Source organism: Gorilla gorilla, chromosome 1 (assembly GCF_029281585.2).
Source record: "Gorilla gorilla gorilla isolate KB3781 chromosome 1, NHGRI_mGorGor1-v2.1_pri, whole genome shotgun sequence".
In the NCBI taxonomy this organism is placed as follows: Eukaryota; Metazoa; Chordata; class Mammalia; order Primates; family Hominidae; genus Gorilla; species Gorilla gorilla.
In genome coordinates this window covers 105644582-105661929 of record NC_073224.2, presented here as the reverse complement: position 1 = coordinate 105661929, position 17348 = coordinate 105644582, and the positions used below count along the sequence as shown (strand labels likewise).

Genomic DNA, 17348 nt, shown 5'->3' with positions numbered 1-17348 from the left:
TATCGAATAAAGACCCAAATACATGCAGGTATTCAAATACTTCTTGCTCCCAACCCTAGACTGGACACCAGACAAAAGGGATCTTTCTATTTTATTAGATTAAAAAACACAACGAAACCTGTAAGAACTAGGGGAAAAGGAAAAAGAAATAGATTAGGCAAAGATCAGAAGTGACAAAGGGGAGAAGCAGGGAGAAGAAATGGAACAGCAAGAGCCCCAATCAGGGCAGGAAAGAAGTTTCTGAGGACTAGACATCTCTTCATTTAATGACAATTTTCTGGCGCAAGGCTCGGGGCCCAGAGCCAGGGAGGGACTCAGGAGGTGGCGGGCCGGGGCCCAGGGCTGAGGCAGTGGGCGGCAGTCCATGGGCAGTAATGTACTTCTTGTAAGCCTCACGAATGATCTTGAAGGCTCGAGCAGTTGCATAGGGTATGTCTGTAACAGGGTCCCGGTATAGGGCTGGACGATGGGTCACTGGACAGACCTCACGAACAGGGACTTTTGGGGGCCGCCCTTGGGGGAACCATTCCTCGAAAGTTGCATCATCACTAAAAGTGATGAAGGTACGTGAGCAGCAAGCAGGGGGGTTGACGGGTCCAGTCCCAGCATGAGGAGTCAATGCAGACGCCGAGGGAGCAGGATCAAGTCTGAGGACAAAAGACAAGGAAAAACACAAAGAGCTGAGGAGAGAAGACAACAGATACAGAAAGAAGGAAATCAGGCTGGGTGCAGTGGCTCACGCCTGTAATTCCAGCACTTTGGGAGGCTGAGGCAGGCAGATGACGAGGTCAGGAGTTCGAGACCAGCCTGACCAACAAGGTGAAACCCTGTCTCTACTAAAAATATAAAAATTAGCCGGGCGTGGTGGCGGATGCCTGTAATCACAGCTACTCAGGAGGTTGAGGCAGGAGAATCACTTGAAGCCAGGAGGCGGAGGTTGCATTGAGCCAAGATCGTGCCATTAAACTCCAGCCTGGGTGACAGAGCAGCGAGACTCCATCTCAAAAAAAAAGAAAGAAGGAAATCAGAGAGATGAGGAAAGAGAAAAAGGAGGCAGGGTGTTGGGAACATTCTGAGGAACGTACTAAGTGATTGATGGGAAAAGAAAGCTAGGCTAGAAGGAAAAATAGGAAAGAGAAGAAGAGAGAAACTAAAAGAAAAAGGAATAAGAAAGAAATAAGCTGGGCTGGGCGCAGTGGCTCACATCTGTAATCCCAGTATTTTAGGAAGATGAAGCGGGACGATTACTTTAACCCAGGAGTCTGGGCAACACAGCGAAACCGTCTCTACAAAAAATACAAAAATTAGCATGTGTGGCTGTACTCCCAGCTACTTGGGAGGCTAAGGTGGGAGGATTGCCTGAGCACAGGAGGTGGAGGTTGCGGTGAGCCGAGACTGCACCACTGCATTCCAGCCTAGGCGACAGAGCAGCACCATGTCTCAAAAAAAAAAAAAAAGAAAAAGAAATTGAGCTGAAGGGAGTTAGGAATCTGAAAGAAATCTCCAAGTGTTAAGGAGAGCTGTGTGAGAAAAGCAAGCAAAGTGGGGCCAAGAGAACATGAGCTGAACACACAATCTCTTTTCCTCTTGAGATTCACTCACCCTTCTATGTCAACGTTCTCTTCCTTGGGGCCTGGCTCCCCAACAAGTGGCACTGTCACTGAATGATAGGTGATTATGGGCCCGGGGCACTTCCGCTTCTTATGAACCTGCTTCTTTTTGTCAGCCTCGAGCCGCTCATATGTCTCTTTAGGGTCAAAGGAAGAAATGAGGGGATGATCAGAATGTCCCTTTTTCCCACATCCCAGTACTGTCCCACGATCTCTCAATTATCTTCCTGGCTATCTAGTCACTGCCAACTACCAGAGACAACTATGGAAGTCCCCTAAGGCCCTCTGGCACCTCCCATTTTGTAAGTTTTCTGCTTATAAGTTTTTTCTTGACATCCTCTCTGCTCATTTCTCAAGTACACCTGGGCCCTCTATAGTACCTCAGAGTTGGAAGGTACCCTTTGATGAGGAGCTTATTTGCTTTCCCAGATACCAAAATCTCCTCTACAAATGCCCTGTCAATTCACTCCTACAGCTGGGTGTGCTGGCACACGCCTGTAATCCCAGCTACCTGGGAAACTGAGGTGGAAGGATCGCTTGAGCCGAGGAGGTGGAAGTTGCAGTGAGCTGAGATGGCACCACTGCACTCCAGCCTAGGCAGCAGAGTGAGATCATATCTCCAAAAAAAAAAAATTAAGGTAGGAAATTATATTTAAATATAGAGATTTCTGGTCGCTCTTAAACAACAAGAAAATCTCGCAACCCTGGGTCTGCATTCTTACAGGGGAACAATTAGCTGAGCTGAGTAACTGTTCCTCCTTTCAGGCACTCCTCTCCAGTTCAACACCATCCCTCTGGCTGGCTGCACACTTCATGTTACCTGCCTGGTCTCCGTGATACTGCTCCATGGCGATGCACTATTGGTATACATGTCTCCTCCTTAAGGGCAGTGACTATAACTCATATTGCCTAAATATTATCAGGGTGATACAGCATTTTCCACATTACAGGCACTCATTAAATATTTGTTAATGAATAAATGAATCAAGGCCGGGCACAGTGGCTCATGCCTGTAATCCCAGCACTTTGGGAGGCCGAGGTGGGTGGATCACCTAAGCAAAGGAGTTCAAGACCAGCCTGACCAACATGGTGAAACCCCGTCTCTACTAAAAATACAAAAACTATCCGGGCGTGGTAGCACATGACTATAATCCCAGCTACTTGGGAGGCTGAGACAGAAGAATTGCTTGAACCTGGGAGGCAGAGGTTGAAGTGAGATTGCGTTATTGCACTCCAACGCGGGCAATGAGAGCGAAACTCTGTCTCAAAAAAATAAATAATTTAAAAAATTTTAAAAAAAGGGCCAGGCTTTTTTTGGTGGCTCACACCTGTAACCCCAGCACTTTGGGAGGCCAAGGTGTGCGGATCATGAGGTCAGGAGATCAAGACCATCTTGGCCAACATAGTGAAACCCCGTCTCTACTAAAAATACAAAAAATTAGCCGGACGTGGTGGCGAGCGCCTGTAGTCCCAGCTACTTGGGAGGCTGGGGCAGGAGAATGGCGTGAACCCAGGAGGCAGAGCTTGCAGTGAGCTGAGATCGTGCCACTGCACTCCAGCCTGGGCAACAGAGTGAGACTCCGTCTCAAAAAAAAGAATCACCATGCGCGGTGGCTCACGCCTGTAATCCCAGCACTTTGGGAGGCTGAGGTGGGCAGAGCACCTGAGGTCGGGAGTTTGAGACCAGCCTGACCAACTTGGAGAAACCCCATCTCTACTAAAAATACCAAATGAGCCAGATGTGGTGGTGTATGCCTATAATCCCAGCTACCGGGAGGCTGAGGCAGGAGAATTGCTTGAATCTGGGAGGCGGAGGTTGCGGTGAGCCAAGATCATACCATCACACTGTAGCCTGGGAAACAAGAGTGAAACTCCGTCTCCAAAAACAAAACAAACATACGAAAAAAAATGAATCAAAATATTCCTCGTCCCCTTCCTCTGAATGAACTCCAGATTTCTGTGTCCTTAAATATGGTTACGATGAACACAATCCCCTAAAGTCTGACCATAAAAGAGTACTCTGGAGGCCAGGTGCAGTGGCTCACGCCTGTAATTACAGCACTTTAGGAGGCCTAGGCGGGTGGATCACCTGAGGTCAGGAGTTTGAGACAGACCTGGCCAACATGGTGAGACCCTGTCTCTACTAATAATACAAAAATTGGCTGGGCGTGGTGGTTTGCACCTGTAATCTCAGCTACTCGGGAGGCTGAGGCAGGAGAATCACTTGAACCTGGGAGGCGGAGGTTGCAGTGAGCTGAGATTGTGCCATCGCACTCCAGCCTGGGTGACAGAGCGAGACTCCGTCTCAAAAAAAAAAAAAAGTACTCTGGAAACCCTTCCAATGATTGAACCTCTCTTGCACTTGAACTGTTTGATAATACTGCTTTCTCTCCCTTGAGCCAGTCTTCCAACGCCTCAACCCCTTTACTTCCTTTTTCTTTTTTGAGACAGAGTCTTGCTCTGTCGCCAGGTTGGAGTACAGTGGCACAATCTCGGCTCCCTGCAACCTCCCCCTCCCAGGTTCAAGCAATTCTCCTGCCTCAGCCTCCTGAGTAGCAGGGACTATAGGCACGCGCCACCATGCCCAGCTAATTTTTGTATTTTTAGTAGAGACGGGGTTTCACCATGTTGACCAGGATGGTCTGGAACTCCTGACCTCGTGATCCGCCCACCTCAGCCTCCCAAAGTGCTGGGATTACAGGCGTGAGCCACCACGCCTGGCCCAACCCCTCTACTTTCAAACACTTGCCTACACCCTCTGGAACTCGTGCTCTGTAATCTGCCAACTCATCTATATCCTCAAACTCCTCACTCAGCATTCCTTCCATGACTTGCCTTAAAAGAAACCTGGTCATTCACTGAGGCCACCACTCCTCTCTGCAGACCTCTGGTGGAGGTTGCTCATTCTCTTACATCCCTACAGGATATACCTATGTCCTACTGGGCCCCACCCTGTAGCTTTCAGATCACTGCTTTTCTGCCTACCAGCAAACTCCCTTCTCTTTTGAGATGTGTGCCAAGAGTCTAGATTAACTTCTCTCCTTCCTAGTCATGGTCACTCCTTCATTCACTGAAGACTTTGGCAGTGGTTTCCACTCTTCATCTCTACCCCAATTCCCATCATCTTAGGGTCACCCTGGTGACTTCGAAGTGCACATGGGTAGCCCCTTCAACACTGAATGGCCACAGTTTATCACCTCATCTCTAACAACCTTCTTTTCCATGTCACTTTACTTTTTTTTTTTTTTGAGTCTCACTCTGTTGCCCAGGCTGGAGTGTAGTGACACGATCTCCACTCACTGCAACCTCCGCCTCCCGGGTTCAAGTGATTCTCCTCAGTGATTCTCAGCCCCCCGAGTAGCCAGGACTACAGGCACGCACCACCATGCCTGGCTAATTTTTTGTATGTTTAGTAGAGATGGGGTTTCACCATTTTCACCATTTTGGCCAGGCTGGTCTCGAACTCCTTACCTCGTGATCCGCCTGCCTCGGCCTCCCAAAGTGCTGGGATTACAGATGTGAGCCACCGCGCCCAGTCACATTTTCCTTTTTAAATCATGCTTAGGTTGCTCACTGTATCATTTCAATCACTTCAGTCACTCTCCTGTCAATAATTCCCTTGCCCTGATCTGGACTGCTGAGTGCTACTGGAGAAAAATAACAGCACAGGCTGGAACCACCATAAATTCATGGTCCTAGCCTTCAGCAGGTCCCTCAGTACTGCTCAATATCCCACATTAATAACTATTTAAATGCTCCTCAGTCTCCTCAAGCTTCCAGCTGTATCCTTAATGTTTGACAGATGGTGCTGCATAATGAAAAAGACATCAGGTGAGAACCACCGCCATGCCCTCCCTCTGGATTACAAACCTACAACTGTAAGCCACATTTTTAAACAGAGACAGGGTCTCACTATGTTGCCCAGGCTGGTCTTGAACTCCTGGGCTCAAGCGATCCTCCTTCCTTGGCCTCCCAAAGTGCTGGGATTACAGGCATGAGCCACTGCACTCAGCTAAGCCACGCTTTCTTTCTTTTTTTTTTGAGACAGAGTTTCACTCTTGTTACCCAGGCTGGAGTGCAATGGCACGATCTCGGCTCACCACAACCTCCGCCTCCCGGGTTCAAGTGATTCTCCTGCCTCAGCCTCCCAAGTAGCTGGGATTACAGGCATGTGCCACCACACTCAGCTAATATTTTGTATTTTTAGTAGAGACAGGGTTTCTCCATGTTGGTCAGGCTGGTCTCGAACTCCTGACCTCAGACGATCCACCCGCCGCAGCCTTCCAAAGTGCTGGGATTACAGGTGTGAGCCACGGCGCCCGGCCACCACACTTTCTTTCTCCCTTCCCCCATCTGAAGCCAATTCCTCCACCATGCTGCTCTGGTTCCCAGCCTTGCCTCCCGTCTCCAAAAACCTACACTATTAATAACTGTTTTTTCTTCTCTTTCTTTAAACTCAGTTGTTTCTCATGAAAGATATAATCTCTAATATCTTCGAATAAAATAAAAACAACTTTACCTTAATCTCAGACCCCTCTGTAGCTTCCATTCCCTCTTCTATCCTTCATGGCCAAGTTTGAAAAGTTTTGCTCCCTAATATACTTTGATACGACTTGGTCCCCAAAAAGTGCTAAGGTAATGTCTGACCTCTATCTCACCAAAACCAATGGGCACTTCTCAGTTCTACTAATCATCGTCTCAGCAGCAATTACTCTCTTGAGACATTCTCTTTCCTGGCATTTTTAACACAAACTCTCCTGGGTTTCTCCAACTCGTTGGTCACTTCCAGGTTCTTTTCAAAGCTCCTCCTCTTGTATGAAACTATCACATTTTAGTGTCTGCAGGACTCTATCAGGCCTCTGTTTTCTCACTCTGAGCTTTCTCCCTCCATGCTCAGATGCACTCCAATATCGTCAATTACCACCCATATTCTAAAGACTTCCAAATTTGTATTTTCAGCCCAGATCTCTTATTGGAACACCAGATTTGCATATTTAACTGACCTCTCATCACTGCATGAATTGCTCACAAACTCCTTAAATTCAACATGTTCAAAAATAAATTTATTTTTTTCCCACTGAACTTGCTCCTCCTTCAGGGTCTCCTAAGCCAGTTACTGATGTTGAAAACCTGGGAATTGCCGCGCGGTGGCCCAAGCCTGTAATCCCAGCACTTTGGGAGGGTGAGGCGGGTGGATCACCTGAGGTCAGGAGTTCAAGACCAGCCTGGCCAACATGGTGAAACCCCATCTCAACTAAAAATACAAAAAAATTAGCTGGGCATGGCGGCGGGCACCTGTAATCCCAGCTACTTGGGAGGCTGAGGCAAGAGAATCTCGAGCTCAGGAGGCGGAGCTTGCAGTGAGCCGAGATCACACCACTGCACTCCAGCCTGCTGGGCGACAGAGTAAGACTCTGTCTCAAAAAAAAAAAAAAAAAAAAAAACAAAGGAAAACCTGGGAGTCACTCTCCTTACAGTGGTCCAAACCAATCGCTCTGTAGCCCTGGCTGGAGTGCAGGGGTGTGATCTCGGCTCATTGCAACTTCCACCTCCCAGGTTCAAATGATTCTCTTGCCTCAGCCTCCCAAGTACCTGGGATTACAGACATGTGCCACCATGCCCAGCTAATTTTTGTATTTTTGGTAGAGACGGGGTTTCACCATGTTGGCCAGGCTGGTCTGGAACTCCCAACTGCAAGTGATCCACCCACCTTGGCCTCCCAAAGTGCCGGGATTACAGGTATGAGCCACTGCGCTTGGCCCAAACTGAAGAGATTTTTAAAGCAATACCATAAAATGAAGAGATTTTTAAAGCAATTTATCTCATGAAGGACTAATCTGCTGACTTCACATTCTCATGATTATCATTAAAGTCAACATTATCACTCCCTGCTTTTTTTTTTTTTTTAAGAGATGGGGTTTCACTACGTTGTCCAGGCTGGTTATGAACTCCTGGCCTCAAGTGATCCTCCTGCCGAAATTTCCTGAGTCATTAGGTATATACCCCATTTTATAAACAAGAAAAGCAAAATGTGAATAAGTAATTTACCTACAGACTTAAAGCAAGTGAATAGCAGAACGAGGATTTGACCTCAGTTCTATACAACTCTTACTTTACACCAAAGTACCTTAGCTTGTTCTTCAGAGTGCTCATAACTGCCTAGACTCTTGCACCTAATTACCTACTCTCCGCCATTTCTTCCTTCTGATTCCGTCATCCCAAATTTCCATCTCTCTAGTTCTTTGGTCCTCCAGGTCTCATGGTTTTTCTCATGCCCCTCAGCCCCTCTACCCACTTTTTCTGAAACCACAGACTTACCCAGTGAACGTAAATTAAGCTCTTCTGTGATCTTGGCCTCCCGGAGCAGTTCCTCCTGGGTTAGTGGCCGCTCACAGTGGGGCCCCTTTCGCCGTCTTGACTGGCCCTGCCTCTCCTGTACCCGAAGGAACGTTTGTCGTGTATGTTCAGCTGTAGACTGACGCATAGACTTCCGACCTGGAAGAGAGTGAGATAAGAAGAAATCTTTGAATTCATGTCTACATATTTTATTTATTTATTTTGAAATTTTGTACTTGGAAATAATTTTTTTTTCTTTTTTTTTTTTGAGACGGAATCTCGCTCTGTCGCCCAGGCTGGAGTACAGTGGCACGATCTCGGCTCACTCCAACCTCTGCTTCCTGGGTTCAAACAATTCTCCTGCCTCAGACTCCTGAGTAGCTGGGACTACAGGTGCATGCCACCACGTCCAGCTAATTTTTTGTATTTTTAGTAGAGATGGGGTTTAATCATGTTAGCCAGGATGGTCTTGAACTCCTGACCTCGTGATCTGCCTGCCTCGGCCTCCCAAAATGCTGGGATTACAGGCATCAGCAACCGTGCCTGGCCTGGAAATAATTTCAAACCTACGAAGTTGCAAGAATAGTACAAGGAATACTCATGTATCTTTTACCCCATCACCTACTGGTAATATTTTGGCCCTTTTGCATTTTGTATGTGTGGTTTTTTTCTGAATGATCTAAATTAGGTAACTAAAGTTCTACACATCATGGCCTTTATCCCTAAATATTTCAGTGTGTATTTCCTAAGAATGAGGATTTTCCTACCCATAGTAAGTTATCAACATCAGTAAATTTTTTCTTCTTTTTATTATTTTTTTCTGGTGACGGAGTTTTGCTCTTGTTGCCCAGGCTGGAGTGCAATGGTGTAACCTCCACCTCCCAGGTTCAAGCAATTGTCCTGCCTCAGCCTCCCAAGTAGCTGGGATTACAGGGGCCCACCACCACACCTGGCTAATTTTTGTATGTTTAGTAGAGACGGAATTTCACCATGTTGGCCAGGCTGGTATCGAACTCCTGACCTCAGGTGATCTACCCGCCTAGGCCTCCCAAAGTGTTGGGATTCTAGGAGTGAGCCACCGCACCCAGCAACATCAGTAAATTTAACACTGATATGATACTTTATTATCATATTCCAATTTTGCCAATTGACCCAAACATCCCTACTCACTGTCAGAGCCGTCATCTTGTAGTTCTAATGGCAGTAGTGCCTTCTCTTCTCGGGCCTTCTGAGAGCTACCAGCCGGGGTGTTGACCTTTCGAGGCCTTAAGCTCTTGAGAGGCTCCTGAGGACAGATTGGAATCAGATACTGGGGAACAGAAGAAGTCAGGAGAAATATGAGGATCTCAATGAGAGAAAACTAGCATTGCCAGAAATGGAAGTGGCATAGGGAGTACTGGGACCTGATGAAAGAGAGAATAGGAATTGAGGAAATCCAAGACAACTAGGACTCCCCCTGTACCTTATAGGCCTTGGTGACTACTCGGCGTTTCCTTCTTGGCTCTTCTGCTTCTCCATCACTGGATGGTTCATCCCCTTCATCAATGTCAAAGTCAGAGTCCACTTCGTCCTCTGTGTCTGACTGGTCCCCTTGATACTCATCATCTCCGGATTCCTAAGGACACAGGGAGATGAGGGTTGGCTGGCAATGGAAGCCTTAATGCCCCTTCAGGAGGAACAGAATCTCTCAACTTTCTTGATAAGGGCTGCCCTACTCTCCTTCCTAATCCAGCCCTTCATTTTCCTCAGGCAAGAAAACTTTCTAGCTAATGGCCTTTGGCTCCAGTACCACCTCCTTCCAACATTAATTGATAGCCCTTTACCTGCAATACACTGTTAAGTACTGGGGAACAAAAGGATATGGTTTGGTGTCTACCTTCAGGGGCTTACAGTAAAGGGGAGAACATAATCTTACTTTTTTTTTTTTTGAGATGTGAGTCTCGAACAGGCTTGGTGGCTCACGCCTGTAATCCCAGCACTTTGGGAGGCCGAGGTGGGCAGGTCGCTTGAGGCCAGGAGTTCGAGACCAGCCTGGCCAACATGGTGAAACTCTGTCTCTACTAAAAATACAAAAATTAGCTGGGCATGGTGACGCACACCTGTAGTCCAAGCTACTTGGGAGGTTGAGGCAGGAGAACGGCTTGAACCCAGGAGGCATAGGTTGCAGTGAGCTGAGATAGTGCCACTGCACTCCAGCCTGGGCGACAGGGCGAGACATAGTCTCAAAAAGAAAAAAAAAAAGGATGAAGAGGACTTAAACTATGATTGAAAACACTGTTAGTATTCAGACAGCCAAGAGGGAGGAAGGAATCATGGGCAGATGAAATAGCAGAAACAAAGGCACAGAAATGGTAATGTGTATAGCATGTTTATGGAATAAGGATTTAGATCTAAGTAAAACTTTTCTCTGTCAAGAAACCTTGTTAGCCAACTGCATTTGGCTCCAGCACTGCCTCCTTCCAACACTGATTGCACTGTAGGACTGTATGATTTGAAAAGAAGGTTGTATTCCATTTATGGAGAAACTTAAATGTCACACTAATAAACACGCTTTTAACCTGCAGGCCAGTGATTCTCAATCCCCTCCATCTCCTTATTTGTCCTACCATTGATAATCATTGTTGAGGTAAACTAAAGTTACTGAGAGAAATATGTGTCTTTCCTCAGGTGTGTTGGGACAGAAAAACAGCTGAGTACTGCTACTATGGATAATGGAGAGCCACTGAAGATTTAGGGGAGCGGTAACGGTATGTACAATGGGTATTTCAGAAAGCTCTGGAGGCAGTTAGATGGCCTGGAGTAGAGAACGTGAAGTACAGCCTAGACCTCAGGTGAACTGGTTAGGGCTAGAATGGCAGCCATATTATAAAGAAAAGGGAAAAAAGCCACTTGAGGGAGAGGGAGTCAACTGGGCTGGGTGACACCTCACATATGTGGTTCTCTCTTCAATCAGTGATGCAGACTAATGGGCTAATCTTGGTACACATGATGCCAAAGCAAGCAAATAACACAGATGGCTGACACTCCAAGCCAGCCAGAGTTCAATTTTGCACTGATGACCATCATTTCCTCCTAACTGATGTTTGTAAAAGACAGCCTGGGAACACATTAATCCCCTCAGCTTTAATCTGGTATTAAGCCATATCACCAGAGGGTAGTAGATCAACCACACATTAGCTTAGTGCCCAATCAACATACTTGCACTAAATTAAGGATTTACTACCATTCCTTTGGCTTTTATTGAGAGTCATTAAGAGACATCACTAGATAAGAGAATGTTTGTATATCATCTATGAAAACCGTTACTTTTTATAATATAAGGATATAATGATAAATGCTCCCTAGGATTTAAGGCTGAAAAAGTTTGTGTTTCTTGAAGAACTTGTATGCTTCTTTCTCACTAAAAAAAGAAATACAAGGTTTGGCTACCAGGAAGCTCACAACTAAATTTAATACCAATTGCTATTACCATTTTAGCAGAGGTTCCTGGTACAATTACTTCTGATCTGTCTCTATTTTTACTGTTCCTACTTTTTGTTTATATTGTAAGCCTCCTTAAATCCTTTTTGGAAGCATGAAGGGTACATATTAAATAACAAGTCGTAAAATGACAGAAATAGGAAAATGGCCTTAGAGGAGGGATGAGAAAGTTCTATTTTAAACTAGTTGGTTGGTTAGGGCTGTGTCAGTAATGACTCTGTCAGTGATGTGGGTTTTTTTTTTTTTTTTTTTTTTTTTGAGACAGAGTCTCACTTTGTCGCCCAGGCTGGAGGGCAGTGGCGCAATCCACCGCAACCTCTGCCTCCTGGGTTCAAGTGATTCTCCTGCCTCAGCCTTCTAAGTAGCTGGAATTACAGGCACACGCCACCACAACCAGCTAATTTTTTGCATTTTTAGTAGTGACAGGGTTTCACCATGTTGGTCAGGCTGGTCTCGAACTCCTGACCTCATGATCCACCCGCCTCAGCCTCCCAAAGTGCTGGAATTACAGGCGTGAACCACCACACCCAGCCCCTAAGTCCTGTGGGTTCTATTCCTTAATTTCTCTTGAATCTTTCTGTTTCTCTACTGCCATGCCCCCTTCAAGCCATTCTCATTACAGAGTAAGTAATCTTCCTAAAGTACAAATTTCATCGTGGAATTCTGATGACTCTTCTCAGTCCTCTGGATGAAGAGCAAAATTCCTTAACATAGCTCACAAGGCCCTAAAGGATCTGGCCCATGCCTACTCCCTGCAGGCTTATCAATCTTTAGTCTCCTTCATGCTCTGGAGAATGAAAGTAGACTTGCAGGTCCTAGACCAGGATCTCAATGTCTTTACATACTCGGCCCATCCTGCTCTGTGGACTAACCTTTCTCCTTCTCCTGCTTTTCATCAAGCTAAGGTCTACTTTTCAAACTGTCCTCAGCTTAAACATCATCCCTCCAGGGATGCCTATCCTGATCAACAACTTTGGTTCAGATGTATTACCTTAACACTCTTACACCTTGTTTTAGTCCTTATCACACATTTTTTGTTTGTTTTTGAGACGGAGTCCTGCTCTGTCGCCCAGGCTGGAGTGCAGTGGTACGATCTCGGCTCACTGCAACCTCCTCCTCCCGGGTTCAAGCGATTCTCTGCCTCAGCCTCCTTAGTAGCTGGGACTACAGGCGCACACCACCACGCTTAGCTAATTTTTGTATTTTAATAGAGACAGGGGGTTTTACCATGTTGGCCAGGATGGTCTCGATTTCCTGACCTTGTGATCCACCCGCCTCGGCCTTCCAAAGTGCTGGGATTACACGCGTGAGCCACTGTGCCCGGCCAAAGCCACTGTGCTCGGCCGATCACACAGTATTTTAACTGTTAACCCAGGCAGTTACCCCACTGGGGCATGGAGTATGTAAGGACAGAGCACTGTTTTTAATATTCTGTTTCCCTAGAGCCTAAAACAACCTATTACCGATGGCATGCTCTGGGTACTCAACACATTTAATAAACGGGTAGATTCAACTAATAAAAATTTAGCAAGTGGCAGCCCAGTCCGGACACCTCACACATAATGTTGAACAAAACAGACCATCTCTAACTTTATACAGTTTACAATGCAATAGAAAAGCATAAGCAAGTAAGCAAACCAAATCTAATTACAAATTGAAATACGTTCTGTGGGAGAAATAAATGGGGACACTTGTTAGGATAGTCAAGGAAGGGTTATCTTCCTGAGAAAACATTTACACTGAGACCTGAAAGCTGAAGAAGAAGTGGGCTAAGCTCCTCTACTTTTGGAGCGGTTCCTTTCCATGTCTCAGGTGAATAATCCAGCAGTGGGCCAACGAGTATACATCGAGCAACTGTCTACTACTATGCGTGTGCCTCGTGTATGCTGGACGTCAGAAGTACAGTGAGAGATGCAACCACGCAAGTACACGGTAGGTTTCTGCCGTTCTCTGTTCTCTGGAGTGCCTCCGGAGAGCTTCTCCGTCTCAGGCCCCTTTGACCCCATCCAGAGCTCTCCCTTCTAGGACTCCACACTATCCGTCCCCCCGCCTCGCCCCCCGGCTCCGATTCACCGACCCAACTCGAGTATCAGCTCCCAGAGCTCCTCTCTATTCCCCGCCCTCTTCTTCTTTGTCCGGGGTTTCTCCCTTCAGGGCTCCTCTTCGCCTCCTCCCCTCCCTTTTCCCAGGCCCGGATCTTGCCTCTGTGAAACCCCCATAAGTCGTCTGGTAGAACTCATCTTCCTCCTCTGCCTCCAAAAGCCCAGAAAGCCGGTTCCCAGCGGTCTTCCGGGGTGCCCGGCCCCCAGCCAAACTCATACCGCCTACCGAGACTGCGCCGCCACCTGCAGCCCCTCACCAGCACGGTTCTGGGAGCTCGACGCTCGACATCACTACCTGCGGGTGGCCACCAGCGGCGGAAGTCGGGCGTTTACAGGCAGAAGTAACAGAGTGTCGAGAGACTCCCAGTCCCACCCTCTAAACCCTCTTTACTCTTCAGCCTCTCCTACTCCTGCGCGGATGCTCTAGGCCGCTTGCTCTAGTACCCAGCGATCTCCCTTGCTCAGTGAGTTCACTTGGTGGTACGAAGACCCCCATAACCCTAAGTCAACACATTTTCTTTTATTTATTTTTATTTTTAATGTGTATATATATATATATATATATATATATATTTTTTTTTTTTTTTTTCCGTAGGGACGGAGTCTCGCCTCGCTCTGTCGCCAGACTGGAGTGCAGTGGCACGATCTCGGCTCACTGCAACCTCCGTCTCCCGGGCTGAAGCGATTCTCCTGCCTCAGCCCCCCGAGTAGCTCGGATTACAGGCGCCCGCCACCATGCCCAACTAATTTTTGTATTTTTAGTAGAGACTGCTTTCACCATGTTGGCCAGGTTGGTCTCGAACTCCTGACCTCAGGTGATCCGCCCGCTTCGGCCTCCCAAAGTGCTGGGATTACAGGCATAAGCCTGCGCGCCCGGCTCACATTTTCTTTTAGAAGAGGTCATTCTCTCCGCTCCAGTCCGTTTTCTACACTGCTGCCAGTAGGAAACTTTCTAAAAACCCACATTTTGCCACTCCTGTCCTCAAACATTTTTAATGGCTCCACATCATCTACAAGATAAAGTCAAAAATCCGGCCGGGCGCGGTGGCTCACGCCTGTAATCCCAACACTTTGGGAGGCCGAGGCGGGCGGATCACGAGGTCAGGAGATCGAGACCATCCTGGCTAACACAGTGAAACCCCGTCTCTACTAAAAAATACAAAAAATTAGCCGGGCGTGGTGGCGGGCGCCTGTAGTCCCAGCTACGCGGGAGGCTGAGGCAGGAGAATGGCGTGAACCCGGGAGGCGGAGCTTGCAGTGAGCCGAGATCGTGCCACTGCACTCCAGCCTGGGCGACAGAGCGAGACTCCGTCTCAAAAAAAAAAAAAAAAAAAGTCAAAAATCCTTGAGGAAGAAAGCATAGTATTGTGGTTAAAAACACAGCCATAGACATTTATCCAAAGGAAAGGACATAATTCAACCTGAGGAAGCCAATTTAGGAGAAAAAAAAAAAAGGAAATCAGTATATCCAAGAGACGTCTGCACTCCATATTTATGCACCCTCATATTTATTGCAGCACTACTTAGAGTAGCCAAAATAGGAAATCAATCTCTGTGTCCAACAACAGATGAATAAAGGAAATAGGGTGTATATACACAATGGAATACTTTTCAGCCATTAAAAAGAACAAAATCCTGTCATTTGCAGCAACATGGATGGAACTGGAGGACATGTTAACTGACTTAAGCCACGAACAGAAAGTTAAAACACTGCATGTTCTCACTCATATGTGGACGCTTTTAAAAAGTTGATTTCATAGAAGTGAAAGATAGAACAGAGGATACTGGAGGCTGGGAAGAGCAGGGGGAAGGAAGGGACAGGGAAAGATTTGTTAAAAGACACAAAATTGTGGCTCACACCTGTAATCCCAGCACTTTGGGAGGCCTAAGGGGGTGGATCATGAGGTCAGGAGTTCACGACCAGCCTGGCCAAGATGGCGAAACCCCATCTCTACTAAAAATAGAAAAATGAGCTGGTCGTGGTGGTGGGCGCCTGTTATCCCAGATACTCGAGAGGCTGAGGCAAAGAATTGCTTGAACTCGGGAGGCGGAGGTTGCAGTGAGCCGAGATCGCGCCATTTGCTCTCCAGCCTGGGAAACAGAGCAAGACTCCGTCTCAGAAAAAAAAAAAAAAGACAAAATTGGGCCTGGCACAGTGGCTCACACCTGTAATCCCAGCACTTTGGGAGTCTGAAGCGGGCAGATCCCGAGGTCAAGAGATTGTGACCATCCTGGCCAACATGGTGAAACCCTGTCTCTACTACAAATACAAAAATTAGCTGGGTGTGGTGGCGTGCACCTGTAGTCCCAGCTACTAGGGAGGCTGAGGCAGGAGAATCGCTTGAACCCGGAAGGCAGAGGTTGCAGTGAGCTGAGATTGTGCCACTGCACTCCAGCCTGGCAACAGAGCAAGACTCCATCTCAAAAGAAAAAAAAAAAAAGACACAAAATTACAATTTTTTTTGAGACAGGGTCTCTGTTGCCCAGGCTGGAGTGCAGCAGCAGGATCATGGCTCACTGCCTCCTTGACCTCCTGGGCTCAAGCTGTCCTCCCACCTTGGCTTCCAAAAGTGCTAGGATTACAGCTGTGAGCCACCACACCGGCCCCCAATTACATTTGTTTGTTCGTTTGTTTGTTTGTTTGAGATAGGGTCTCACTTTGTCACCCAGGCTGGAATACAGTGATGCAATCACTGCTTACTGCAGTCTCGACCTCCTGGGTTCAAGTGATCATCGCACCTCAGCCTCGTGGGTAGCTGGAACTACAGGGTCGTGTCACCATGCCCGGCTAATTTTTTGTACTTTTTGTGGAGATGAGATTTCATCATGTTGCCCACGGTGATCACCTGAGCTCAAGTGATCCCCACTCCTCAGCCTCTCAATGTGCTGGGATTACAGGCGTGAGCCACCTCGCTTGGCCCCAAATTACATTTAGATAGGAGGAATAAATTCTAGTGTTCTTGGCCGGGTGCAGTGGCTCACACCTGTAATCCCAACACTTTGGGAGGCTGAAGTGGGCAGATCACTTTAGATCAGGAGTTTGAGACTAGCCTGGCCAACATGGCGAAACCCCATCTCTACTAAAAATACAAAAATTAACAGAGCACGTTGGCGGGTGCCTGTAATCCCACCTACTAGGAGGCAGAGGCAGGAGAATCACTTGAACCCCGGAGGCAGAAGTTGCAGTGAACCAAGATCGCACCATTGCACTCCAGCCTGGGCAACAGGAGTGAGACTCCATCTCAAAAAAAAAAAAAAAATTCTAGTGTTCTATATCACTGGGGGATAACTATGATTAACAATAATATTTTCAAATAGGTAGAAGGATATTGAATGTTTGTGCTGGAGACAAATAAATTATATATTTGTGAGGCCAGGCACGGTGGCTCACGCCTGTAATCCCAGCACTTTGGGAGGTTAAGGTGGGCAGATTATTTGAGGTCGGTAGTTCAAGACAAGCCTGACTGACATGGTGAAACCTTGTCTTTACTAAAAAGTACGCAAATTGGCCAGGAGTGGTGGCAGGTGCCTGTAGTTCCAGCTACTTAGGAGGCTGAGACATGAGAATCACTTGAAACCAGGAGGTAGAGGTTGTAGTGAGCCAACGTCGTGCCACTGCACTCTAGCTTGGACGACAGAGCGAGACACCATCTCAAAATAAATAAATAAATAAATGATACATTTTTTAGATGACAGATATACTAATTATCCTGATCTGATCACTAAACATTTTATGTATTGAAATATCACTATGTGCCCCATAAATATGTACAATTATGTGCCAATTAAAAATTAAAATAAAATAAAACAACAACAAAAA

General features: G+C 46.8%; 1 protein-coding gene across 1 annotated transcript; it reads right to left on the bottom strand.

Moving 5' to 3' along the window:
- Positions 1-74: 74 nt before the first annotated feature.
- Positions 75-13856, bottom strand: VPS72 (vacuolar protein sorting 72 homolog). Its single transcript, XM_019022243.3, has 6 exons — positions 13629-13856; positions 9409-9561; positions 9117-9231; positions 7929-8105; positions 1603-1747; positions 75-647 (listed from the first exon to the last, which is right to left on the bottom strand). Exons 1-6 carry the CDS (start codon positions 13743-13745, stop codon positions 260-262), a joined length of 1095 nt encoding a protein of 364 aa, XP_018877788.1. The 5' UTR covers positions 13746-13856; the 3' UTR covers positions 75-259.
- Positions 13857-17348: the final 3492 nt, after the last annotated feature.